We start from the raw sequence: 22,627 nt of genomic DNA, 5'->3' as shown, positions 1-22,627 counted from the left end.
CAGCAAAAGTAGTTACAATAGTTGCACACTGCCTGAAACATTATGCTTGTAAAGTGCAATGAATTTTCTGTAAGCATGTGTGCCAATCAACTACTGCTACAATCTTCTAAAAGTCCCTTGAAATTTCTACCTTTAAGACTAAAATTTCTTTTCCCAGTATAAATGTCATTGATCATAGCAAGCTACTTAAACAGACAAACATTAATAAAAGTCAAGAAACACACACACACACACATATTTTTAAAACAATGTTTAATTTAACAATAAAAAATTCCATTACAATGCTCAATCTGTTTTAACTTTTTATGTTACAAACATTAACAGATAGATACTGAATTCTCTACACAACAAAAAACTATTACCTTGTGATCACAACTGTACAAATTCCTGCATGTGCTTTAAAGGAAGCCTCTATCCCAAAAAATAAGGAAATAAATCCTCCATAAACATCATGTTAGCACATATGTATATAAATGCATCAGTAGTGGAGAAGAAGGATGGGAGGTGGTGCAGAGAGGTGAGTATCTATCTGAAATATATCTTTAGGTAAGGAAATTATTAATTTCAAAAATGCTTCTCATGTGTCTACACCACAAAGAGCTAAAATTTGATGTTGAAGTTGATGGAAAGGCTGATGCAGAGAAATTGCATAGATGAGCAACTTTCTGAAAACAGCATTAAAAAGGTAAAGCCTGTCTCAAGTGAAGGTAGTTTAGTGGGGCAGCACTCAGCAGGAGATTACTTCCATCGCAAGCAGGGAACATTCTGATCAGTAGAGGTGGTATAACAAAAGATAGTGTCATACAAATATTTTATTGAATGGTAACGTGTCACTAGAGCAGAACCACGGATTGTTCAACCATCCTTTATCACAAGGATGGATAGCAGAACATGAAACACATACACGAGATACTGGTCCCAAAGGCAAAAAACACAAAGTAGAGATAATTGCCAAAAACAGCATTAATTGAAAATGTCAGTGCTCAAAAAAATACCCAAAATATATCACGAAGAAATGGTGCAAGACAGACTAAAAATAATTTGAAAGTTCTAAAATATATTTTTATAATTTAGTATTATCCTTTCATATGATTGGGAAAATTAAGGAAAGACTACACAGTAATTAGTGATAAAAGGTTACACAATAAGTACAAAAATTCCAATAAAACTTATGAAAAAAAAAACATTTACAGACAAGCACTGCCAAAGAAAGTAAAGCTTGTGTTCATGTGCTAATGTTTAAGAGGATCACATTGCACAGAGGATGTGCTACCCTCCTATTGGTGGAGCACTTCAATCTAATGATAATTATAATCATAGGCTAGTGAAATACACAGGAATTTACACAGTAGAGTGCACTGAGTAATACTACTTTGTGGCTTGTTTTTGTTTGTAGTTAAGCAAAAGGCTATACAAAGAAGTATCTGTGCTCTGCCCACCATGGGTGTCAAAACTAAGTTTCTAGCATTGTAAGTCGTCAGGCATACCACTGTGCCACTGAGGAGCACACCACTTGGTGGTGCAGCTGAGTAGCATTCCTGAATCAAAAATATTATGAAGCACACTATGTTGTACTGTGTGCATTATCACAATAGCAATCTTTTATATTAAATATTAAAATATAGTAGTACCAAAAACACTTTTTATTACAGACAGTTACATTTTCCTTAACTTCCATCATCAACAAATACAATCTCAATAAAAGTTAGTTTATAATACTTGAACCACAAAACACAACATTAGCTACTGATTTTGTTTTAACAAGAGCTTGACACTTATGATGGAATTTAAGGAAATACCAAAATATCCATAATTAAAATTGTTTTCTTTATTAGTGTTTTTAATAATATAAAATTTTATTTTCTATCTGATGAACCAGTAATGTTGTGCTTACTAAAAAGTTTGACTTCATCTCAAAGTTTAAAAATATTCTAATAAAATTTGAATCTGAATGCAATGCAAATATTCACTCTTGAAAGAAATAATGATACCCCAAGCCATCTAACTACAGACTAATGGCCATTAACATCAAACCATGGCTAATAAGATATTAAGAAAACTGTAAAACTTCAAAGTAGTTATTAACTCTATAAACCTGTAACTTTAAGTGTTCAGCCAGAATTATTTTCATGGTGTCCTAACAATCATTATCACACATCACAAAATATCTGGTCTATTTATAAAAGGTGAATAATAACACAGATTGGATTATTTTTCAGCCAAAGTGATAAACGTTATTGAATACTGATATATCTGATGGGTAAATCAGGATTTTTCAGCCAGACACCTATGGTGCCCACTCAACTTTTAGGAGTTAATTATTATATTTTTATGCCATGCCATTTGGCACACAATTTAGTTGTCATAGTAACTTAATTAAAAAGTAACAAATAATTTTATAAGATATAACAACTATGTTTCTTTTCTTCTAGGAAGTATTTTTTCCACTTTTTTTTTCAATTCAGTCATGAAAAATATTTTAACTATTAACCCTTTAAGTTAAATAATGAGGGTGAGGGGGTTAATTCTTAACATTTCACATTGAAAATAATTAATCAAAAAGGATAAACTCACAAAATAGTTCTTTGTTGTAGCTTGAAGAAAAATTTTCTTCTATTTATATGGTTACCCCACCTTCAACAAAATGAGGCTACCTAACTTCTTCCAGATCTTTTACTGACTAAAGTATGTTATTCCCTGACCATTTGAGCTCCAACTGAAATGTACTATTGTACTGTTACCACAATATGTGAAATTAAAAAAGATTATTCATTTTCCATTTAATAAAAACAAGAAAGATTGCATATTAAGTCATAGTTTTCTTAAATGCTATCTTCCAAAATTTCAATATGATTGATCAAGCAGTTCTCAAACTGACAAGACAAAGAACTGGGACTTTTAAAACCTGAAAAATAGGAGTGGTTTAAAAAATAGTAAGAAAACAAGACTAGAGATTATTCACTCAAACTAAAAATCTGTATTTTAAGAAACAGCATGGAGCCAAAATAGAAGTCTGTAGACTGAGTGAATAATGTCTACAGTATCTCCAGCCTTGAATCCTTAATTTTTTTACAATCCCATTTGAAGGTTTTAAATTCCCAATTTTTTATTTGTTTGCTGGTTTTTTATGCTTAATTATGGACAAAAGGTTACTTGATATGGGAGCTAACTTTATACATTGTAAAGATAATAAACACTGCTAGCAGCAAGACAGTACTGTTCATGACTACTTGAGCACATTAGTTCCAGATGTAAAATGTTAAACTGGAATTGGAGATTTCCATGAAGATTTGTTTGAAAATATAGTGCATATTTATAGTTTCTGTGTGACTAAATTATATAATGCACAGCAATGGGCTAAGTAAGCACAAATGTTTACCAGTAGAAAAGTAGGCTTTCCAAATCAAGCATACATTGCTAAAACATAGCTTTAAACCTTCATAGCTTTTAAAGTAATTATTCCAAACATGTCTGATACCATTTAATATATTTTGATTTTCTTTTCACTCCTTTAATTCATACATAATGTAGGGGTTGGTTTGCTGGAAACACCAACTGTATATTGTACAAATCATTGGGTATCTACATGTTACAATCATCTAACGTTTAAATTTGTTCTACCTTTGAACTGTTGGACTTTATAAAAACCACTGAACTGTTTGTCTTTGCTTTAATATCTTTACTACACAAATGTGTCAATGAAACAACATATCCAGTGTCTTGTGAGTTCTTCTTCAACTACTGACATAGTTATAACACCCATTTTCAGGTTTTCAAATTCCAAATTTTTTAAAATTTACTTTCTTTGCTGGCTTTTTTATGTTTAACTACAGATAAAAGGTTACTTGATATGGTAGCTAACTTTATACATTTTAAGATAATAAACACAGTTAGTAGATAGCCAGTACTGTTCATGACTACTTGATCACATTAGTTCCAGATGTAAAACGTTGGTTTACAGAATTAAATATTAAAAGAATTATTTTAAGAAATTAATTCAAGCCTCCTCCTCCACATCCATGTTTGTATTTTCTTCAAAAAAGTAAAAAACCACATTATAACAACAATTTAAAATGATACATGCCTAATTGTTATTCTTAGTACTACTAAAAACAAAGGATGTGAAAAAAATTAATAATGAATAACAGTAATAAAGGAACACAATACTGTGTAGAGCGAATAAACTTAAAGATCTTGAGGTTGGAGAAACTAGTTTTGAAACATTTGTGTGTTCTTTTTCACTATCACGTTGTCAGAAGAAAATGTGAGATTGTAGAGGATACATGAACATATCAGAACAAGTTTCTACAATATCAAGTCATCAAACAGTTTGTTCCATTTAATGTGGTTTTTTGCTAACTAAGCAACAGGGTCCAAAAATTACAAATTCATAAATTATGGTGAATAATATTGAAGATATCATTTTTCTTTTATATGTATACAGTGGTACCTCGGTTCTCGAACATAATCCATTCCAGAAGGCTATTTGAAGACCGATTTGTTCAAAAACCGAATCAATTTTTCCCATAAGAAATACTGTAAATTAAATTAATCTGTTACAGACCTCCAAAAATTATGCATTATGAAGCATTTTAAGTAAAAATATTGCTTATTTATACCTGTATAATAATACTTACATGCATAAAATCAACCACAAAAACTATAAACACATTAAAAAAACAATAAATGAAAATTTAACTGTGCTTTGCCTGTGCTCAGGAACATGGAGAGTAGGATGGTTATTATTGTTTGGAAGGGGCGTCACCTTCCATAGAAACATCAGGTAACTCTCCTTCTGGGGTTCTTTCTCTTTTCTGTCTCTTTGCACTGCTACAACCTGCTTGAGACTCACTGAACCTATTTCTCACTAAAAACTTGTCTAATGAGGTTTGTTTCTGCCTGCATTTTAAAATGTTTCTGAAGTAAGACATGGTATTGTCATTGAAAAGGTTTATGCTGTGGTTTGCTACAGCTTTGTCAGGGTGAAATTTTTCCATAAAACTTTGTAACTCTCCCCATTTTCCACATATTTCCTTGATTAGTGAACTAAAAACATCGTCCCTTCCCTCCTCCTCATCTGAAGACACTTCCTCAATTGCCTTCTGTTGCTGCTCCTTCTGAAGGTCTTGGAGTTCTTCCATGGTGAGCTCAGTGTTGTAGTCTTCCACCAACTTCTCCACATCATCACCACTCACATTCAAGCCCATACACTTGCCTAGTGAGACAATATCCTCGACAACATGCTCAGTCTCAAAGCCTTCAAAGTCTCTATCTGCTACTGAGTCTGGCCTCCAGGCTTTGTCTATGATCCTCAAGCAATGGAGGATATTAAAGTGATTTTTCCAGAACTCTCTGAGGGTTAACTCTGTGTCAGAGGTCACTTCAAAGCACCTTTGAAACAGTGCTTTGGTGTAGAGTTTCTTCAAGTTCGATATGACCTGCTGGTCCATGGGCTGAATGAGAGGAGTCGTGTTAGAGAGCAAGAGCTTCACTGTAATGAAACTGTACTCCTCCACCAACCCGTCCTCCAAGCCTGGTGGGTAAGCAGGTGCATTGTCCATCACAAGAAGGGCCTTGAGTGGCAACTGTTTTTCTGTGAGGTAATTCTTTACACTTAGGGCAAACACTTCATGGACCCACTCCATAAAAAATTGCCTGGTTACCCATGCTTTACTATTAGCCATCCACATGACATTTAGTTTACTTTTCAGAACATTATTTTTTCTTAAAAACCCTCGGGTTCTCAGAATGGTACACAAGCAAAGGCTTAAGTTTTAAGTCCCCACTTGCATTACTACATAACAACAGATTTAGCCTGTCCTAGCAGTGACTTCTCCTCCTTGGTGATGTAGGTCCTCTTTGGCATTTTCTTCCAAAAGAGGCCTATCTCATCACAGTTGAACACTTGTTGGGGAATAAAACCCTCAGCTTCTACATAGTACTTAAATTCTGTAACAAATTTATCAGCAGCATCTTTGTTAGAACTGGCACCCTCCCCATGTCTCACCACACTATGTATGCCACTTCTCTTCCTAAATTTTTCAAACCACCCCCTACTAGCTTTAAAGGCATCACTTGCATCAGCACTCCTTCCAGGGGTGTTTTTTCAGGAGGTCAGCATGCAACTGCTTTGCTTTCTCACAAATGATGGTCTCAGAAATGCTATCATCAGCTAACTGTTTTTCATTTACCCAAATCAACAACAGTTTTTCTACCTCTTCCATTGTTTGTGATCTTTGTTTTGTAAGCACTGTCACTCCTTTTGCAGCATCAGCTCCTTTAATGACCTCTTTATTTTTCAGTATGGTGCAGACTGTAGACTTTGCCATACCAAACTGTGTAGTAAGGTCAAACACGCAAACACCACTCTCATACTTTGCTATGAGATCTTTTTCATCTCTATTGTGGCTCTAACAACTTTTCTTTTTGGTTTGCTGTTTCATTATCCTTCTTTGACCCCATGGTGGCTTATTTAATCGAAATATTTAGAAGAAAAAAAAAAAAAAATACAAGAACGTTCACAGCAGATTTTAACGGGGGTGTGGACTGAGCGACAGGTGAGGGTAAAATGTTTTGGGCAAGCTTGACGTGGGCCAAAAATGGTTGAAGAGTCGTTTGGGTCATCAGTCAGGTTATTTCAGAGGTTTGGGACACGACAGCTTGGTTCGGAAACCGAGTTTATGTTCGACAACCCGAGACATTTTTTTCTCAAACAATATATTCGAAAACCAAATTGTTCAAGAAGGGAGTCATTCGAGAACCAAAGTACCACTATATCTTAAAAGAAATCTGACTGATCTTGAATAAGATTTTAAAAAAAAATCAATATTTGCATTAGACTATTAAGCTTGAAAAACCACATGCTTAAATTACAATCAAAGTGTAGGATATCAAAAAAATACTAACCCTATTCTTTCCTCCTTTTGTAAGAAGACGAGTAGGTGATACTTTGTCACCTTTTTGATTGGAACCATTGTGATGCATATTATCAGAATGAGAAATATGACGCACCTCAAGTGGTTGGACCCTGTGGACATAACGATATCCATCTCCAATGGAACCACTGCTGTCAGATTCAAGAGCCTGTTGAAGATCTTTTGAATCTATAATTGGATGTCCTATGGAAGCAGTATCACTCGTTCTTGTTACAAGAGAGTTCTCACAGCCAAGCTCTACATTTTTGCGAGATCGTCTACCAGAATGGTCAACTAGAGTTTGAACACGAGCATGGAAAGCATGTTGGTGTGGAACTACACCATGCTGAGAGGATGGTTCAGATGTCAAGTGAAATGGCTGACAGTTTTCAGCCCTTCCTGGAGAATAAATATCACCAAAAGGATCTTTTTCAACTCTGGCAAACAGAGAAGCAGCAGCACGACGTTCTTGTTTAATTGCATTATCTTCTTTTCTTGAAGCTGACTCCATTAAAACTTCTGGTCGAGTTGGGCAAATTTCCTCCTTCCTATGAAAAAAACATACCATATCACTTAAGATTATTTTCTTAGTAACATAGTACAAAGATAAACTTATAGGTTGTCGTTGTTGTTATTTGGCATTTTATGGCACAAAATAATTTGGCTAACTGCGTGAAACAACTGGTTAAAAATATAAAATAACATTGAAAGCATTATAAAGTGTAAAGAGAAATTAAGTTAAAATAAAAATAGTAGCCCAACATAAGATTAAAACTTAAATAGAATTAAAAAGACTAATGATCCTTAAAAAAATCAAAAACATTTGTAAGATGGACAGTGTTGCCATTGCCAATACACTTTCCAATGTCAGGGGTAAGCCCATAGTAAAAACGTGTAAAATGGTGCATGCCATCACTCACAGTAATAAAAATGGCACAACAGTAAAATGTGGGCTATTGCGACTTGAATGTCACACAGACCACACATCAGTGCATCAGTCTCAGATAAATGAAAATGAGTTAAAAAACTGTAACCGAGGCATAGCCTAGTTAGTGTAACTTCCTCTTCCCGATTTTTACAGAAATAAAATGGCCAAAGTTCAATAGAAGGTTTTATCTGGAAAAGCTTGTTATCACTGGATAGAAGTAGATGATAAAGAGAAACTGGCCAGTCTGTTTTGAATATCAACAAGAAAAAGATGAGAACTAAACTGAACTAATAAGTATAGGTATCAGATGAACATGGTAAACATGGGTTTAATCAAACAAACTGAAGATAAAGTATTTTTAATCTAAGATGCTTATTTTAGTAATGTGTTAAATCTGCAAATGAAACTGGCTGTATCTTGAAGTCCAGTAGTGCTATGAGTTGTGATGTAACAAAATGGCAGCCATAAAATTAGTCTGTTTAAATTATATGCAAAACCAAAGCTTCTTATAACGCCACTTACATCATTATATGGAGATGAATCAAATTTAACTATTTAAACCAAATTTCGTAAATGATGTCTCCAAGCAATCATACATATACCAAACCTTATCACTCTAGTCCTTTCACATACCTCTTCCTTCTGGGAATGCAATAACTCCTTTATTGTACAGACAGTGTGTGTGTGTGTGTGTGTGTGTGTGTGTGTGTGCGTGTGTGCACACACAACAACATGTATGATGTGTTATTTTGGGCATATAATTAGATATTAGTTTAGGGTAGTAGAGATCCTGAACAATAATAAAATTAAATCAGATATACATTCACCCCTTCCTAATCTGTTACTACTGGTGGACAAAAATATAGGAAATAAAATCAGAGTATTTCATGATGACAAGAAACTCGTTTGAAGTAAAAATGAGTCTCAGAATGGCTGGTACAGGTATTAACACTTTTACTAATAAAGCAGAGAACAACATCTCAACCTTCTTAGGTCATCTTTAGGTTTGTCAGTTGCAGAGATGGGTGTTGAAGTTGATTCATCAACTTTTTTAACCATGGAGGTCAAAAGACTTTCATTTGTTTTGAGAACAATTCTTTTGGAGGCATAGAGAGATCTGTCTGCACTCCAACTGTAGTTGTGGAACGAAGTGCGGCAGCATATGTCCAAGATGAAGTCGTGGACAACAACTTTCGAGCCTCAGGATAAGTAATGTTATGAGTCATTTTCAAACGCTGCACCTCTTTTTCTTCCAACTATTTAGGACAAGAACGAAAGTAGGGCAAGTGAGAGCCATTGCAAATGATGCAATTAGGGTCCGTTTCATACTCATAGGCATCATGGTTCTTGCCACTGCAACAAGCACATGTTAGGGAACCACAACATGATGTCTTTGAGTGACCGAACCGCTGACACTGGAAATGTCGGAGAGGGTTTGGAATGTACGGCCGTACTCTGCAATTAAGATAACCTGGCTTGATAGTGGCAGATGGACGTGGTGATGTAAATGTCAGATAGAGGATATTAGTCAGCATCATAATTCCATGTTTGCAAGTGGAGATACTCCTCACTGCATAAACTCGAGTGGAGAAACCAGCAAGAATCTCTAACTCGGGGATGTTCTTCAAATCCCTCTCAAAAATAACTCCTCGTGATAAATTCAAAGTAGCATGAGGTGTAACCTCAATAGGTACATCCCAATTGCCTTTGAATGCAAGAGTTCACTGTGTTGAGATGTGGATGTTTCCACTAATATGTCACCAGATCAAAGCTTCTTTACTGATTTTGTAGAGACAGCAAGTCCCTCCAGTCCCTTTTAAATGATAAAGGAAGACATTTGCTGTAAAGGTTTATCTGAAAGAGGATGTAGGATAAGAAAATGAGGTACAACAGGTGTTACAGATGTTGAAGATTGATGCTCAGTCTTCAAGACATGGTCATTTACCAATGGATTGTTTTTTCACTATTTTATTTCAGTTTTTATTTGAAAGATCCATAATAAAAAAGGAATATTTCAGTGTCCACTGACCCCACCCACCATGGAGCCCTACGAGGGGATGCACTACAATGTCAAACAATGACACTGCAGCAACACCAGGCTTTGTGAGCACTATACCCAAACACCAGCATCAGATATAATGTCCACAACACCTGTTAAGAACATCTAACACTGGTACTTGGTTGACCCTAGTCCAAGTGGACCAGCTGACCCAAAGGGGGCCACCCCAAGGCCACCCGTTTACAGGAATTCAAGGCCAAAATGATGTGTTAGAGTTTGACCCCTCAACCAGCAGAATCCTCTCTTCCCCTTCATGGATCGCCATGTACGGCAAGCACATGGGTGGATATTTAGATCCCAGAGGAGGTAAACAGAAAGAACAGAACCTTCCCTGGAAGGTCCCCTCACCACGTACAGGAATCCACACCAAGGAGAACATTTTAATTAATTAATTACATGTCCATGTTTGTAAAGCAATAATTTCACATAATCAAATATTACAGGACATGCTGAGTTTTCTAAATTTACACTACTCCTTGAGGTGAAACAGAAGCTACTAAAATCACAAGAATTGTTAAAAATCAAGTTATTCTCATTTTTATTACATATTTCTTAATATGAGAAAGTTTTAAAGTACATAAAATTTCAACAAACTTGGTTGCCATTACATCACTTACCTTAATTTTCTGGGGTTTTTTGCAGTTAATTATCAACAGTAATTTCTAACATGAGTAGATATGTAAACAAAACACAAAAGCAAAAAATGTGGCCTCAAACAGTCCAAAGTGATTACAGCAGTGGTGCACAGCAACCATCTTTCCCCTTATGTAGACAAAATACTGTCTAGAATAAGAATCCTTTCTTGTAGGAGAAAAGCTACTTTTTGTTCAACATTACACTTAGTGTTTAATATATCAACTCAAAGATAAGGCAACAGTATCTTAGCAGTAGCATGGAAACTGTGGGACACCACTAACTGTAACTGATGCAATATGGAAAGATGAAACATGGAGTTCAACAGCATTTGACAACAATGGGTTGCTTGTGGTAGGCTTTTTAAACAATCTGACTATCAAACACTTTTTTTTTTCAAAGACAAAAATGCTACAGGTTGTACAAGAACTACCTTAAGTTATTGCAATTAAATTCTCTGGCTTGTGGAACAGAGGATGGAATGTGAATTGGTTTTACAGAATGCATCTCCTTGGCACCTAGTGGAGATTCGTTCTTTTCTACAATATCTTCAGGATGGATTAAAATATCACCTTCTTTCTGGGCTCGGACTATTTCCTCTGGCTGAACCACTGTAGAAAAAAAAGGAACAGCAATATTTAGATAAACAACAACTTATTTGATTACATACCAACTTTGCTGCATTTCTCAAAAATTGTCATTATACATATATACCAACTATATGTCTACTTCAACAAAACTTCAATGTGGTTTTGAAAATGCAGACAAATCTCATAAAACTTTAAACTCTTTCAATACGTTAACTGTGGACTTGAATGGTTGGTTAGTTGATTTAGTGTTTTATGGCATAAAGCAGCTAGGCTACCTGCACCAAATGTCCAGTAAAAAGTTAAAAGTAAATTCTGTAAAATTCATAAAAGGAATTTAAGGTAAAACAAAACAAAGTTTAAAAAAACATAAATTGCATAAAACCAATGTTTACATCTAGTAATAAAAGAATGAAAAGGTATTTTCAAAACTCATGATATCAACTTTTCAAAATTTACAAAAATGTCAAATCCAAATCATAATAAGCAAAAACTAAAAACTAACATGAAATAAACATTAAAATTTGTTTGTTGTTAAGCAAAGATACATAACAGCATATCCATACTGTGCCAATAACAGGTATTGAAATCAAGTTCTTAGCATTATAAAGTGACAGATTTGGTTGGTTGGTTGGTTGGTTGACATAGTGTTTTATGGCACAAAGCAGCTAGGCTATCTGTGCCAAACGTCCAGCAAAAAGGTAAAAGTAATTTCAGTAATATTTATAAAAGGGAATTAAGGTAAAACAAAAACAAAGTTAAAAAATAAATAAATAAATAAATAGCATAAAATCAATGTTTACATCTAGTCTACAACGTCAAGAGAAAAACTACAGTAATTAAAGTTGTAAAGGACTTTCTGTTGCGTGACTGTAATAATCATAACTCTCCAGGAAGACTAACAGGTAAGTACAAAAACCACCGTCAGTCACCTGAAGTTGGCCTTTCCAGTCCTTGTTTCGAGTTATTTAATGTTACGGCCAGTTTCTAATTTCAAATCGAACTAGATGAACTGTGATTTTTAAAAGGGAGCCACATTAAAAAGGTGTAATGTATAAATTAAAAAACTTAAATGGCATTAAAACGATTAATGGCCTTTAAAAAACTAAAAACATTACCAAGGTGGACAGTGTCACCATCACCAATAACACTGTCTAACGTTATGGACAAACCTTGGGACAGAATATGGTGAAAATGGTGCCATGGTTGTGAATCATAACGATGACAAAAAAGTAAAATGTAGCTTATTGTGATCTGAGTGTTACATAAACTACATACTGGTGCATCAGTTCCAGATAAAAGAAAACGATGAGTTAAAAAATTGTGTCCAATGTGTAGTCTAGTTAGAACGACTTTCCCTTTCCGATCCTAATGGAAGCAAGACGGCCAAAGTCCAGTATAGGGTTTTATTTGGAAAAGCTTGTTTTCCCATTGATCACTCTAAGTCGACTGCCAGCTGGCACGGAGCCAAGCTTTGAATACAGGACCATAGTTCATGTATGGAACAGGCACAGCAGTGATAGTGCCAGAGCAGTTAGACTTAGCTACAGTGTCGGTGAGATCGTTCCCGCAAGTATCAACGTGGCCTGGTATCCAAAAAACTGGATAGAAGTAGATGTTAAAGAGAGATGGGGCAGTCAGTTTTGAATATCAGCAAGAACAGGGTGTGAACCAACGTGAAGTGATTCTAAGGCCAGTAGAGAACTAAGCGAGTCAGGATAAATCATGCAGTTTCAGTACTGCTTAGCTTCTATGTGGTTCAGGTCAAGAGAAATGGCATACAGTTCAGCAGTGAACACAGAAGCTGTAGAGGGGATTCTGCATGCAACCACCAAACCACAACAAACCATAGCAAAGCCCACACAGTCACCTGATTTCGAATCATCTGCATAAATAAGAATGGAAGGATGGTTCAAAAGATAATCAACAAATAGCAGACAGTATTTCCAAACAGGAGTGTCTACTTTTCTCAGGTGACTTGAAGATAGGTCACAATTGGGGACTGTAAGAAGCCATGGTGGGATGGGTGGACCAGTGGATACAGCAATGTAATCCAAGTACTGACCCAATTCATCCAACTGTGCCTAGATACGAAGGCCAAAAGAAGCAATGGTAGACCATCTGATCTGAAAAAGCATGGCCCATCGAGGAAGGAAAAGACAACCCCAAGTGGGATGCTTTGGTAAGGAACGAACTTTTGAAGCATATAGTAAAGACAGTTGCAAACAGCGAAAGTGCAAAGAAGGTTCATGAGACTATGTATAAGCTCTGAACTGGGGAAGTGCAGAAAGCCCCAGTGCAGAGCTGAAGGCCTTGATGATGAATAAGGTCTAACATCTTTAAGGCCGATGGTCTGGCAGAGCCATAGACCAGTGATCCATAGTCGAGTTTCAATCAAATAAGAGCATGATAGACCTTTAGCAAAGAAAGTCAATCTGCTCCCCAAGTGGTGGAAGAGAAGACACAGAGGATGTTCAGTTCTCTTGTACATTCGATCCATAGCTGCTTAATGTGTTGTATAAAGGTTAGCTTATGGTCAAAGCCCCAAAGACCACAGGTAGCACAACTTCACCGATACGGAGATCAGGATCAAGATGAATACTTCATTGGTGGCAAAAGTGCATGCAAACGGTTTCAGAGAGAGAGAAGATAAAGCTGTTTACCATGGTCCTCTTTAGTAAACAATTGAGGGCAGTCTGTAGCTGCTGCTCAATATACCTTATGTTCGACGACTGATATGAGATGTGAAAGTCGTCGACATAGAGCCTATTTGCAACAGTGAAAGGGAGTTCTTCAGGGATGACATTCTTTATACTGAAAAGTGTGACACTCAAAGCACAACCCTAAGGGACTTAAAGTTCCTGTAGAAAAGAACGGGAAAGTGTCGAACCCACACGAACTCGGAATCTCCTGTCCATTAAAATATTTTTAATAAAAATAGGCAAATGGCCATGTAACCCATATATATGGAGGTCTCACAAAATGCCATACCTCCATGTTGTATCATAAGCCTTCTTAATCAGAGAAGCCTTTCTCTTGTATCAATATTCTTTGCCATTGAGAAGGCTTATGAGAAGGTCCATGGTGTAGCACTGTTGTAAGAACCCACACTGGGTGGGCAAGAGGAAGTTGTTTGATTCGAAGAACCAAGCAAAACAAGCATTAACCATCCTCTCTTAGGTCTTACAGAGACAGCTCGTCAAAGCAATTGGACGGTAATTTGAAGGAATCTTGGGATCCTTCCCAAGCTTGGAGAAAAATGGGACAATAGCCTAGTGCTAGGCATCAGGAAAAACATTCAGGAGTTAACTGCAGAATAGTCATGTCATACATTTACATATCTGAGATAGTTTTCACATATTCAGTTAGAATAAGAAGTTTTTTATTATTGCAATATATATTTGCTTATTCTACTTTGTACTTTCTATTTTTAAAACTTATTAATCTGATATCCCAATATGCAAGTTTGCTTTCCATAAAAGTTAAAACATTTTCCCAACCTGAGAATGTACTCCAATAATACCTCCACTGACTATCATACCTATTAATCAATCTCCACAGTTTCCACTCTGCCCATCTACACATTGAGAACACTTGCTCCAGTTTTTATACCCACTTGAATGCCTAAGGCAAATTCTAATTTACAAATTTCCCTACCAACTTCCATGTGCCTTCTATCTAGGCACTGTATATAAGCACCTCATCTTGATAATGTAATCAATTTGAGATATAAACAGGCTTTTAGTGGAAAAGAAGGGTGGGTGAGTGTTAGCAAAAGCAAATATTATTGGAAATGCCTTTTCAGTTTAGGAAAATGTTAATTTCCAAAACGTATTTATCATACACTGACAGTATAGCTAGGATCTGACACTGAGATGCAGAGTGGTCAGTGCAGGCATGATCTATACAGAAAGTTTCAAAGAACAGAAGTGTATCAAGAGAAAAACTAGTACAAGGTGAGAACACCACATTAAACAGGTATGCTCTTCCCCTGGAGCCTAGTTCCTATATCAAAGATAGAAAAGAATACAAATAATCATCAGTATAGGCCAGGCCCAACCACATTGTTGAGGTTCCACAACTAGGGGTTAGAGTTAAGAGGGTGTGGCACCTATATCCTACATTAGTGGCTAAGATTATTGGACCTCAATGTTATATATTGTAAATAGATCCCAACCGATAGCCATAGAGTGATACGTTTCACACCACCAGAATCACAATTAGAAAGTAAGCTCCACCTGAGAGGACAAACTTTCTCCTCCAGCCAAAAAGGTCTATAAAAGGCAATATTCCAGGCCTGGAATTACAGGATCATGTGTGCCATGCTCAACCAAAGGAACAAAACTCATCTGGTCTAGAATTACTAACATTCATCCTTACTCCCTAACCATGTGGACAAGAAGTATTCTACTTGACGTTGGAATTATGGAGGGCATGTAGAAACTGTGCTCAACCAAGGACCCATGATGAAACCATACCGTGTTTACAATTACGAGGAAATAGAGGATCACCTTCCATGAACAACAGACTAAAATAACATTGAACAAAGAGAAGGGTCATGCACTCCTCAACCAGATAGCTTCATGTCAAATCTGAAATTAAATTACAAGGAGGATCCTGCAGAGACTTGTGACCACTCCTACTGACATTTGGGAAAAAAACATCTAGGGACCCTAATAGGGGAATCCCAAAGTTTGTACTCTTCTCTAAGAGTGCAAGAACACACACAAACACTCTGGAGAAAAAAGCCTTTGTTTGTCACCCCAGTAACTCAATACTAGAGGAGGTAAGTAGGTAGTAGAGTCTACAAAGGTAAAATTGCACTGGGAAGCCATGAGGAACAGTGCTCAATAGGTGAACCATGTTCCCTACATTTTTAAAAGCAAACCAATACCAACTTATTTAATCTGAAGATCAGTAGGGATGGGCAGGATCTCCTTCAATTTTTTTTACTCATTACTGTTCATGGGTGGTGATCCATAATAATCTAATACCATTCAGAAGGTGCCTAAATGGTCTTAGGAAACACCCCATTTAAATAGAACGTTTCAACCTGTATTAATTATAGTGAAAGTAGTTGCTAGTGTAGAACTGAGAAGAGAAAGCATACCTGCCTGGGCAACACTCACCACAGAGTGGGATCCAGTGAAAAATAAATGGACCTTGGAAATAAGAGAATAAAGGACTGTGGAAGATACTCATTTATGGTTAAAGTACAACAGAGGTTGTTAAAATAGCTACAGAAGATACTGTCAGAACGTGTTTGTAATGAGATAGGGAAGTATTAGTAGTCCACATACCAGCCCATGCAATGTCTTGAAGAGGGCAATTGATTCCTCTCCTGTAACTATAATCCATTACAGTATGAATCAGTTTATAAGGCCACCTTGTGAGGGTAATTGGATATAAGTCACAGGAAGCAGAAGGATCCCATTGAATAAATAATGAGTTCCTTGTATCTTGAAACAAGTTAGTACAAGTCACATCACACTTCAGGGCCCTGGAAGGACATGACAAATAATCTGAAATGGAGCAGTCATAAAGGTGAATTATGAATGGCAAATAGATTAGCGAGAAGGATCTTTCCCCTTCTTTGACTACTAGTCTTGGGAAGAAAAGACTTATCAGGTACAGCAGGACAAATGTGGAATGATAAAGTCTTATGCACGTGAACTGCAAACAAATCTTACATCCCCAAACCAGCAACAACAAAATATACAATTTAAGTGCAGAAAAAATGTTTAAAGTTAAGCCCTTATGCTAGGCCAGAACTGCACAAGTTCCAGGCATAAAGATTGAATTTTCAAATATCTGGGTGGAGAATGTCTTGTTGAGACTTCCAATACGGAAAAAGTTGAGGTGAACATTTCTGCAAATACTGAAGAAACAGGAACCACACTTGAGATAGCCAATAATAAGCAACTGAGATAACTCAATAAGGAGTAGAATGAAGCACATTTAGAATCCAGGATAATAACTGAATCAGGGAAAAGGCACACAGATGTAAACCTGTTCAATCCTGACTGAATGCATTTACTGCCAACACTTGAGGATTAGGTATTGGAGACAATAATAACTGTAGTTGAGAATTCCAATGAGTTCTAAAGGCATTCAAGATCTGAACTGAGAATAAACCCACTGAAAATCCTATGACGTAGCTTCCATCCTGTTGGAAAAATATGGTTGGATCAAGACAAGTGATCTGCAATTAAATTCATAATTTCTGGATCTTGATAAGCTAAAAAAGTGATAATGAGAACAAGTTCAGTAGAGAAGATCAAAGATCCAAAAATAGAGATCTCAAGAATGCGTGCCTCTTTTTTAAGAAATCTGTGAAATTTTCAGAATTTATGATAATTCTTCCCTTCAAAAGAGACAGACCATGAACCATTGCCTGATGTACCAAAAGAAGTTTGAGAACACTGATATGAAAGGTAGACTCAACTTCTATCCAAGTACCCTGGAACTCCTGACCTTGAAGATAAGCTCTCCAAGGCTGAAGAGATGCATCTGATAAAAAGGTTGTAGAATGGGTACCCCAATAGTAGTGTTGCTCCAATCCATCCACCATTTGCAATCACTGATATTGCTCTCAAGTAATGAGAAAGGATGATCCAAAGGATTAGAATGCATGATCCATTAGTTGCACAGTAACCAATGAGGGGATCTCACATAAGCTTGGCCCAAAGGAATGAGAGGTTCAAGAGATGCCCATGTCCCCAAAAGAGAGAGACAGAACCATCCATGCAGGAGAAGGAATCAGATAAATGACTGATGGCTCTTTTCATGGCTTGAAGCCTGAAAGGGTTTTGTTGAGTGTAACTTAAATGAGTATTTAAAAACACATCTGAATGGATAAGATATTTCATCAGTGACAAAACAGGTTTCTCCAATCTGATAAAGAATTCTGCTGTTGTGGTTTCTGGAGAAAAAGGTTTAGAATTTGGAGCCAATTGTCCACATAATGATATATGGACAGGCCCAAAAAATGCAGGTCACAAGAAAAGACTCAAAGAACTCTGGAAAAGACATAAGGCACTGATGCAAGACTAAAAGGGAAAGCTGGAACTGAAGCACCTGACCCTTGTACACAAACCTGAGTAACCTAAAAAAAAATTCTGCTATAGGAATATAATGACAGGCATTGGTAACATCACACTTGGTCATCCAGAATCCTTATGGAAAATGCCATCATGTCATGAGTATCCAAATGTCTAATTACAATGTTTCCCTTTGACAAAAGTAATTTGCATTTGTCTGAAAATTGTATTCTTCAGGAAAAAAGAATCAATCTGTATCCTGAAAGCAAATACCCTCAAAAAAGAAAAACTTTTGTTAACAAATCCAATTACAGCTTTACTAAAGGTAAGAAGCATCTTGAATATTCTTTTTAAATGAGCAAACTTTGCTGAAAAAAACATTTCTTGATATCTTAGTTTTGTTGTGGGTCTTACATTTCCACATAAAAACAAAGACAATACAAATAAATCCATCACATATATTATAAAACTTACTCAAATACAGGTAATTAAGTTAAAATTATACTATTCAGATGTTAGTGATAAAAATAAAAAATCATAACAATCAGACAGTTATAATGAAATAACAATTGACATATCTATATATTTATTAGCTAATAATTAATCAGACTAAACATACTTTCTGCATGAATTTACACTATATATATTTTAAATCATTTTTACTTGTACTTGATTTTACCATTTCATGCTGAAACTTACTTAAATTATCAAGTTTCTGAAGATGTGGCAATGTACGTAGGACTGTCATGCGGTAATTTTCTTTCTCTGCACATGGATTGTCAGCTAACCAAAGACTTCGAAGTTTTGATACATTTTGTAGGTAACAAATTTCATTGATATTAGAAATATTGTTCTTCCTTATATAAAGCTCTTGAAGGTTTGGACAATGAGCAAAGTCAGCCAAACTGGATAGACGGTTCACACTAAAAACAATATAAAGTTCATGTATGCAATGAACATCTACATATTCCAAAGAAAAATAAATCTTTTAATCTCTCTCAGTGGTATGTAATGTAAATATATGTATAATTACTCACATTTCCGCCAAATTGTGTCCAAATTGTAATTATAATTTTCAGTATAAAATAATATTGATTTTAATTTAATGTAGTTGTAAACACTTCTAAAGGATTAACATTAGTTCTTATGGTAACAGACACTGCATTTACATACACACACATGCAATTTCATAATGAGAAATATGCAATGTTTCTCAACCTTCACAGTTACAACTTTTCCATTTATTGCATACATGTTTTATTTACTTTTTTACTTTTAGAAAATCTTTTACATTAAGTAGGAACTTTTTGGTAAATGCAACAATGTTTGTGATCATTACATTAGTAAATAAATATAACTGTTTTAACTTAAACATTTACTAAAATGAAATATTATAGCATATGTTAGTCCAGATTCTAACAAGAAACAATACATCTAGAAACCAAAACTATCAAAATTATTTGAAACAAATTTTTATACTTTACCTAAAGATGGCAATATCAATGATTATATCAACAGTAGTCAGTTGAGCAAGCCAGTGCACAGCAATAAGGAGATTAAAGAATTTAATAAAGTGATCTTTATCAATACCTGAAGAGGCAATGAAAACAAGGTAGGTATAAATAAGAAGATTTACTATAACAAGTTCAAAGTATCCATCACTAAAAAAAAGATCTGAAAATGGGAACCAGAGCAATAGAAGATGATGGGTTACTGAGGTGAATGAATAAGTTATAGGATGACCTAATGAACAGCATAATCACCAAAATCCTGAAGGATCCACTCTGGTGAAAGAAGCTGACAATCACTAGAAATAGAAATTGCAAGGAAGTTCCTGACAACTGTCACATGTAAAGCTCAGAGATATGCAAGTTATGCAAATGTAGTCAAAGAAGTAAAGAGATACAGGCAGGGGAAACATAGCCAGAAATGGTCATTTGGGAAGGGGGAGTAGTTTGAGTGCTCCATGCAAGCACAGCAGGTGTGAAGCCATGCTAGGGAAGTCTGGGAGTGTGCCCCCAGGGAAATTTTTTAAATAAAAACATAAAAGAAAAGACTGAATTATGCAACATTTTACAACAATGAAAACTGCGACATTTCAGCTTACAGCAGCAGACCATCTTCATTAGATGTATTATATATAACAATTACAAATTCAAAGTGTAATGGTTATTATTAATTGTACTTAACATAAAAAAAATCAAAATTAGGCTTCTTATATTTTTAACACTACATCATTTATTTCGTCTTCTAGAGTTTGAGAAGAATGACTAGTAAACATTGTTACGACCATTACTTAGTTTGTTGTGTTCCAGCTATATTGATGTGCTCTTTCAGGCATCAAATGCATCAACGGTATTCAATATGGCAGACAATGTGGCCCAAAAAGTATTTTTTACTCATTCTTCTTGAAAAATTCTAAGAGTATGAATAAAGATTGTAGAGTTTAAACATATATTAGGCCTAACATCAATGTCTTATAAAAAGTATATTGGTATATCTGCATACCAATGACAACTCTTCTGCAACGAGAGAAGATTTTTTGCAATTTATACCTGTTTATGATGTGACAGACAGAAACTTGGCTGATGTTATCATAACCAATCTGACAAAATATGGTACTAACATGGCTTACCTGCGAGGACAAGGGTACGACAGTGCTGCCTCTATGAGTGGGAAGCTCAATGGTGTCCAGAGACACATAATTGATAAATTCCCACTTGCACCCCATGTACATTGCAGTGCCCATTCCCTAAACTTGGCAATTTCTGATGCTTGTAAAGAAGTTCCTGTGGAAAATTGCATGGGAGTAACTTCTAGTATTGAAAACTTTCTCAATACACCCAAACAAAAGCACGCTTTGGCTCTTACAGTGGAGAATAAAGCACCTGAATTGGAAAAAAAAAAAGTTTGAAAGGTCTCTGCCCCACCCAGTGGGTTGAGAAGCATGACTCAGTCATAGTCTTTCTAGAATTAATCCATGCAGTTGCAGATGCCCTTGAGACCATATCAGGTTGGCAAGACAGAGATTCTGCCACGCAAGCCAATCAATTGTTGTGTTCTATAACACAGCCAGAATTCATCATCACTCTACTTATCATTGCTAAATTGTTTTCCTTTAGTTTACCTCTGTGCAACTTACTGCAGCAACAGAACATTGGTTTAGGTGCTGTAATGTATCACACAGAAATAGTGGAAGATTTAATCCATTCACTCAGAAATAATACTATGAATGATTTTAACAACATTTTCTGTGAGCCTCAAGCTCTGTGTAGTGAGCTTCAAATTGACATAATGCCAAGGCAGGCTAAAAGACAGATGTACCATGCTAACCCACAAACCACTAGCCCTGAGGAGTACTTTCGTATTGTTGTATTTGTACCATTTGTTGATCACTTTCTTTCACAAATATGTGACTGTCTGTCCAGTCACAAAACTCTCCTTACAAACTTCATGTGTCTACTACCATCAGGATCTACCCCAGAATGGTCAGAGCCTACAGCACAACAATGTGACCAAATTAAAGAGTTGGTCAATATATACAAGGCTGACATTGACAGCACTTCACTAGCTGCAGTAAGTGAACTTAGGGTTTGGTATAAATCACTTGCAAACAACAGATCAAAAAATGTCATAGACACCCCCTGGCTACAGGCAAAACAAAGGCAGTGAGATTTAGTTCCACTCCAAAGAATTGGAAACCAGTTCAGGTGAAATTATCTGTAATGACAAAATCATATAGGAAACAAATTTTCTTGAGATCAGATGAAATGTTGGGATGTGAGGGAGTGGGTGGAGAAGTACCATCCAGTGATGCATGATACACTAACATATTAAAGAAACATAAGAGCCACATGGTAAAAGAAATAGTATCAATAACACCTGCTGTTAATGAAGGCTGTAAAGTAGATATTTGATTCTGGCTAAAAGAATCAGAAAAACAAGAACAAATAACTGTGCAAAAAAGTAAGTTTCAAAACAAGACAATTACTGTATGCAATGAAGAAAATTTCTGATAAATCAATGTAAAACCTTTGTGGCCCCTAATCCTACCATTCTTACCATTAAGTACAAAAAAATGATGCATCAACACTATTAACTCCCTTAACAATCTTAAACACCTTAATCAGATCAGCACTCTAACCATTCAGTTTAAGAGAAAACACTTTCATAAATCTTAATTTGTTTCCATATGACTGCCTTTATATCCCAGGTGTCATCCTAATAATCCTTCTCTGGATACTTTCCAACAATTCAATGTTCTTCATTAAGTTGCATTGAACACAATACTCCATAAGTGGCCTACACAATTAAATTACTACCTCTTTAGAATTGTATTTAATATTATATATATAAAGGTAAAATCTTACCTACCCTGCCACTAACAACAGCACATTGCTTGGATGGTTGAAGAGAGTGATCAATTACAATAAAGATCCTTTTCTTCTGTAACACTATCAAATTTA

At 35.7% G+C, this 22,627-nt stretch overlaps 1 protein-coding gene across 7 annotated transcripts in view; it reads right to left on the bottom strand.

The window, feature by feature from the left end:
- LOC143225080 (uncharacterized) overlaps positions 1 to 22,627 on the bottom strand; it is a 57,448-nt gene that overhangs the window by 13,673 nt on the left and 21,148 nt on the right. For all 7 annotated transcript variants that reach the window (XM_076453805.1, XM_076453804.1, XM_076453803.1 and 4 more), the window contains 3 exons: positions 18,861 to 19,084; positions 10,968 to 11,145; positions 6,907 to 7,462 (listed from right to left, as the gene is read on the bottom strand). In XM_076453805.1, coding sequence (XP_076309920.1) covers positions 6,907 to 7,462; positions 10,968 to 11,145; positions 18,861 to 19,084 — 958 coding nt within the window. The remainder of the gene's footprint in view (positions 1 to 6,906; positions 7,463 to 10,967; positions 11,146 to 18,860; positions 19,085 to 22,627) is intronic.

The sequence above is a fragment of the Tachypleus tridentatus genome, chromosome 9 (assembly GCF_004210375.1).
Source record: "Tachypleus tridentatus isolate NWPU-2018 chromosome 9, ASM421037v1, whole genome shotgun sequence".
In the NCBI taxonomy this organism is placed as follows: Eukaryota; Metazoa; Arthropoda; class Merostomata; order Xiphosura; family Limulidae; genus Tachypleus; species Tachypleus tridentatus.
Note: the sequence above shows the minus strand (reverse complement) of the source record. Positions and strands in the feature narration are given on the sequence as shown.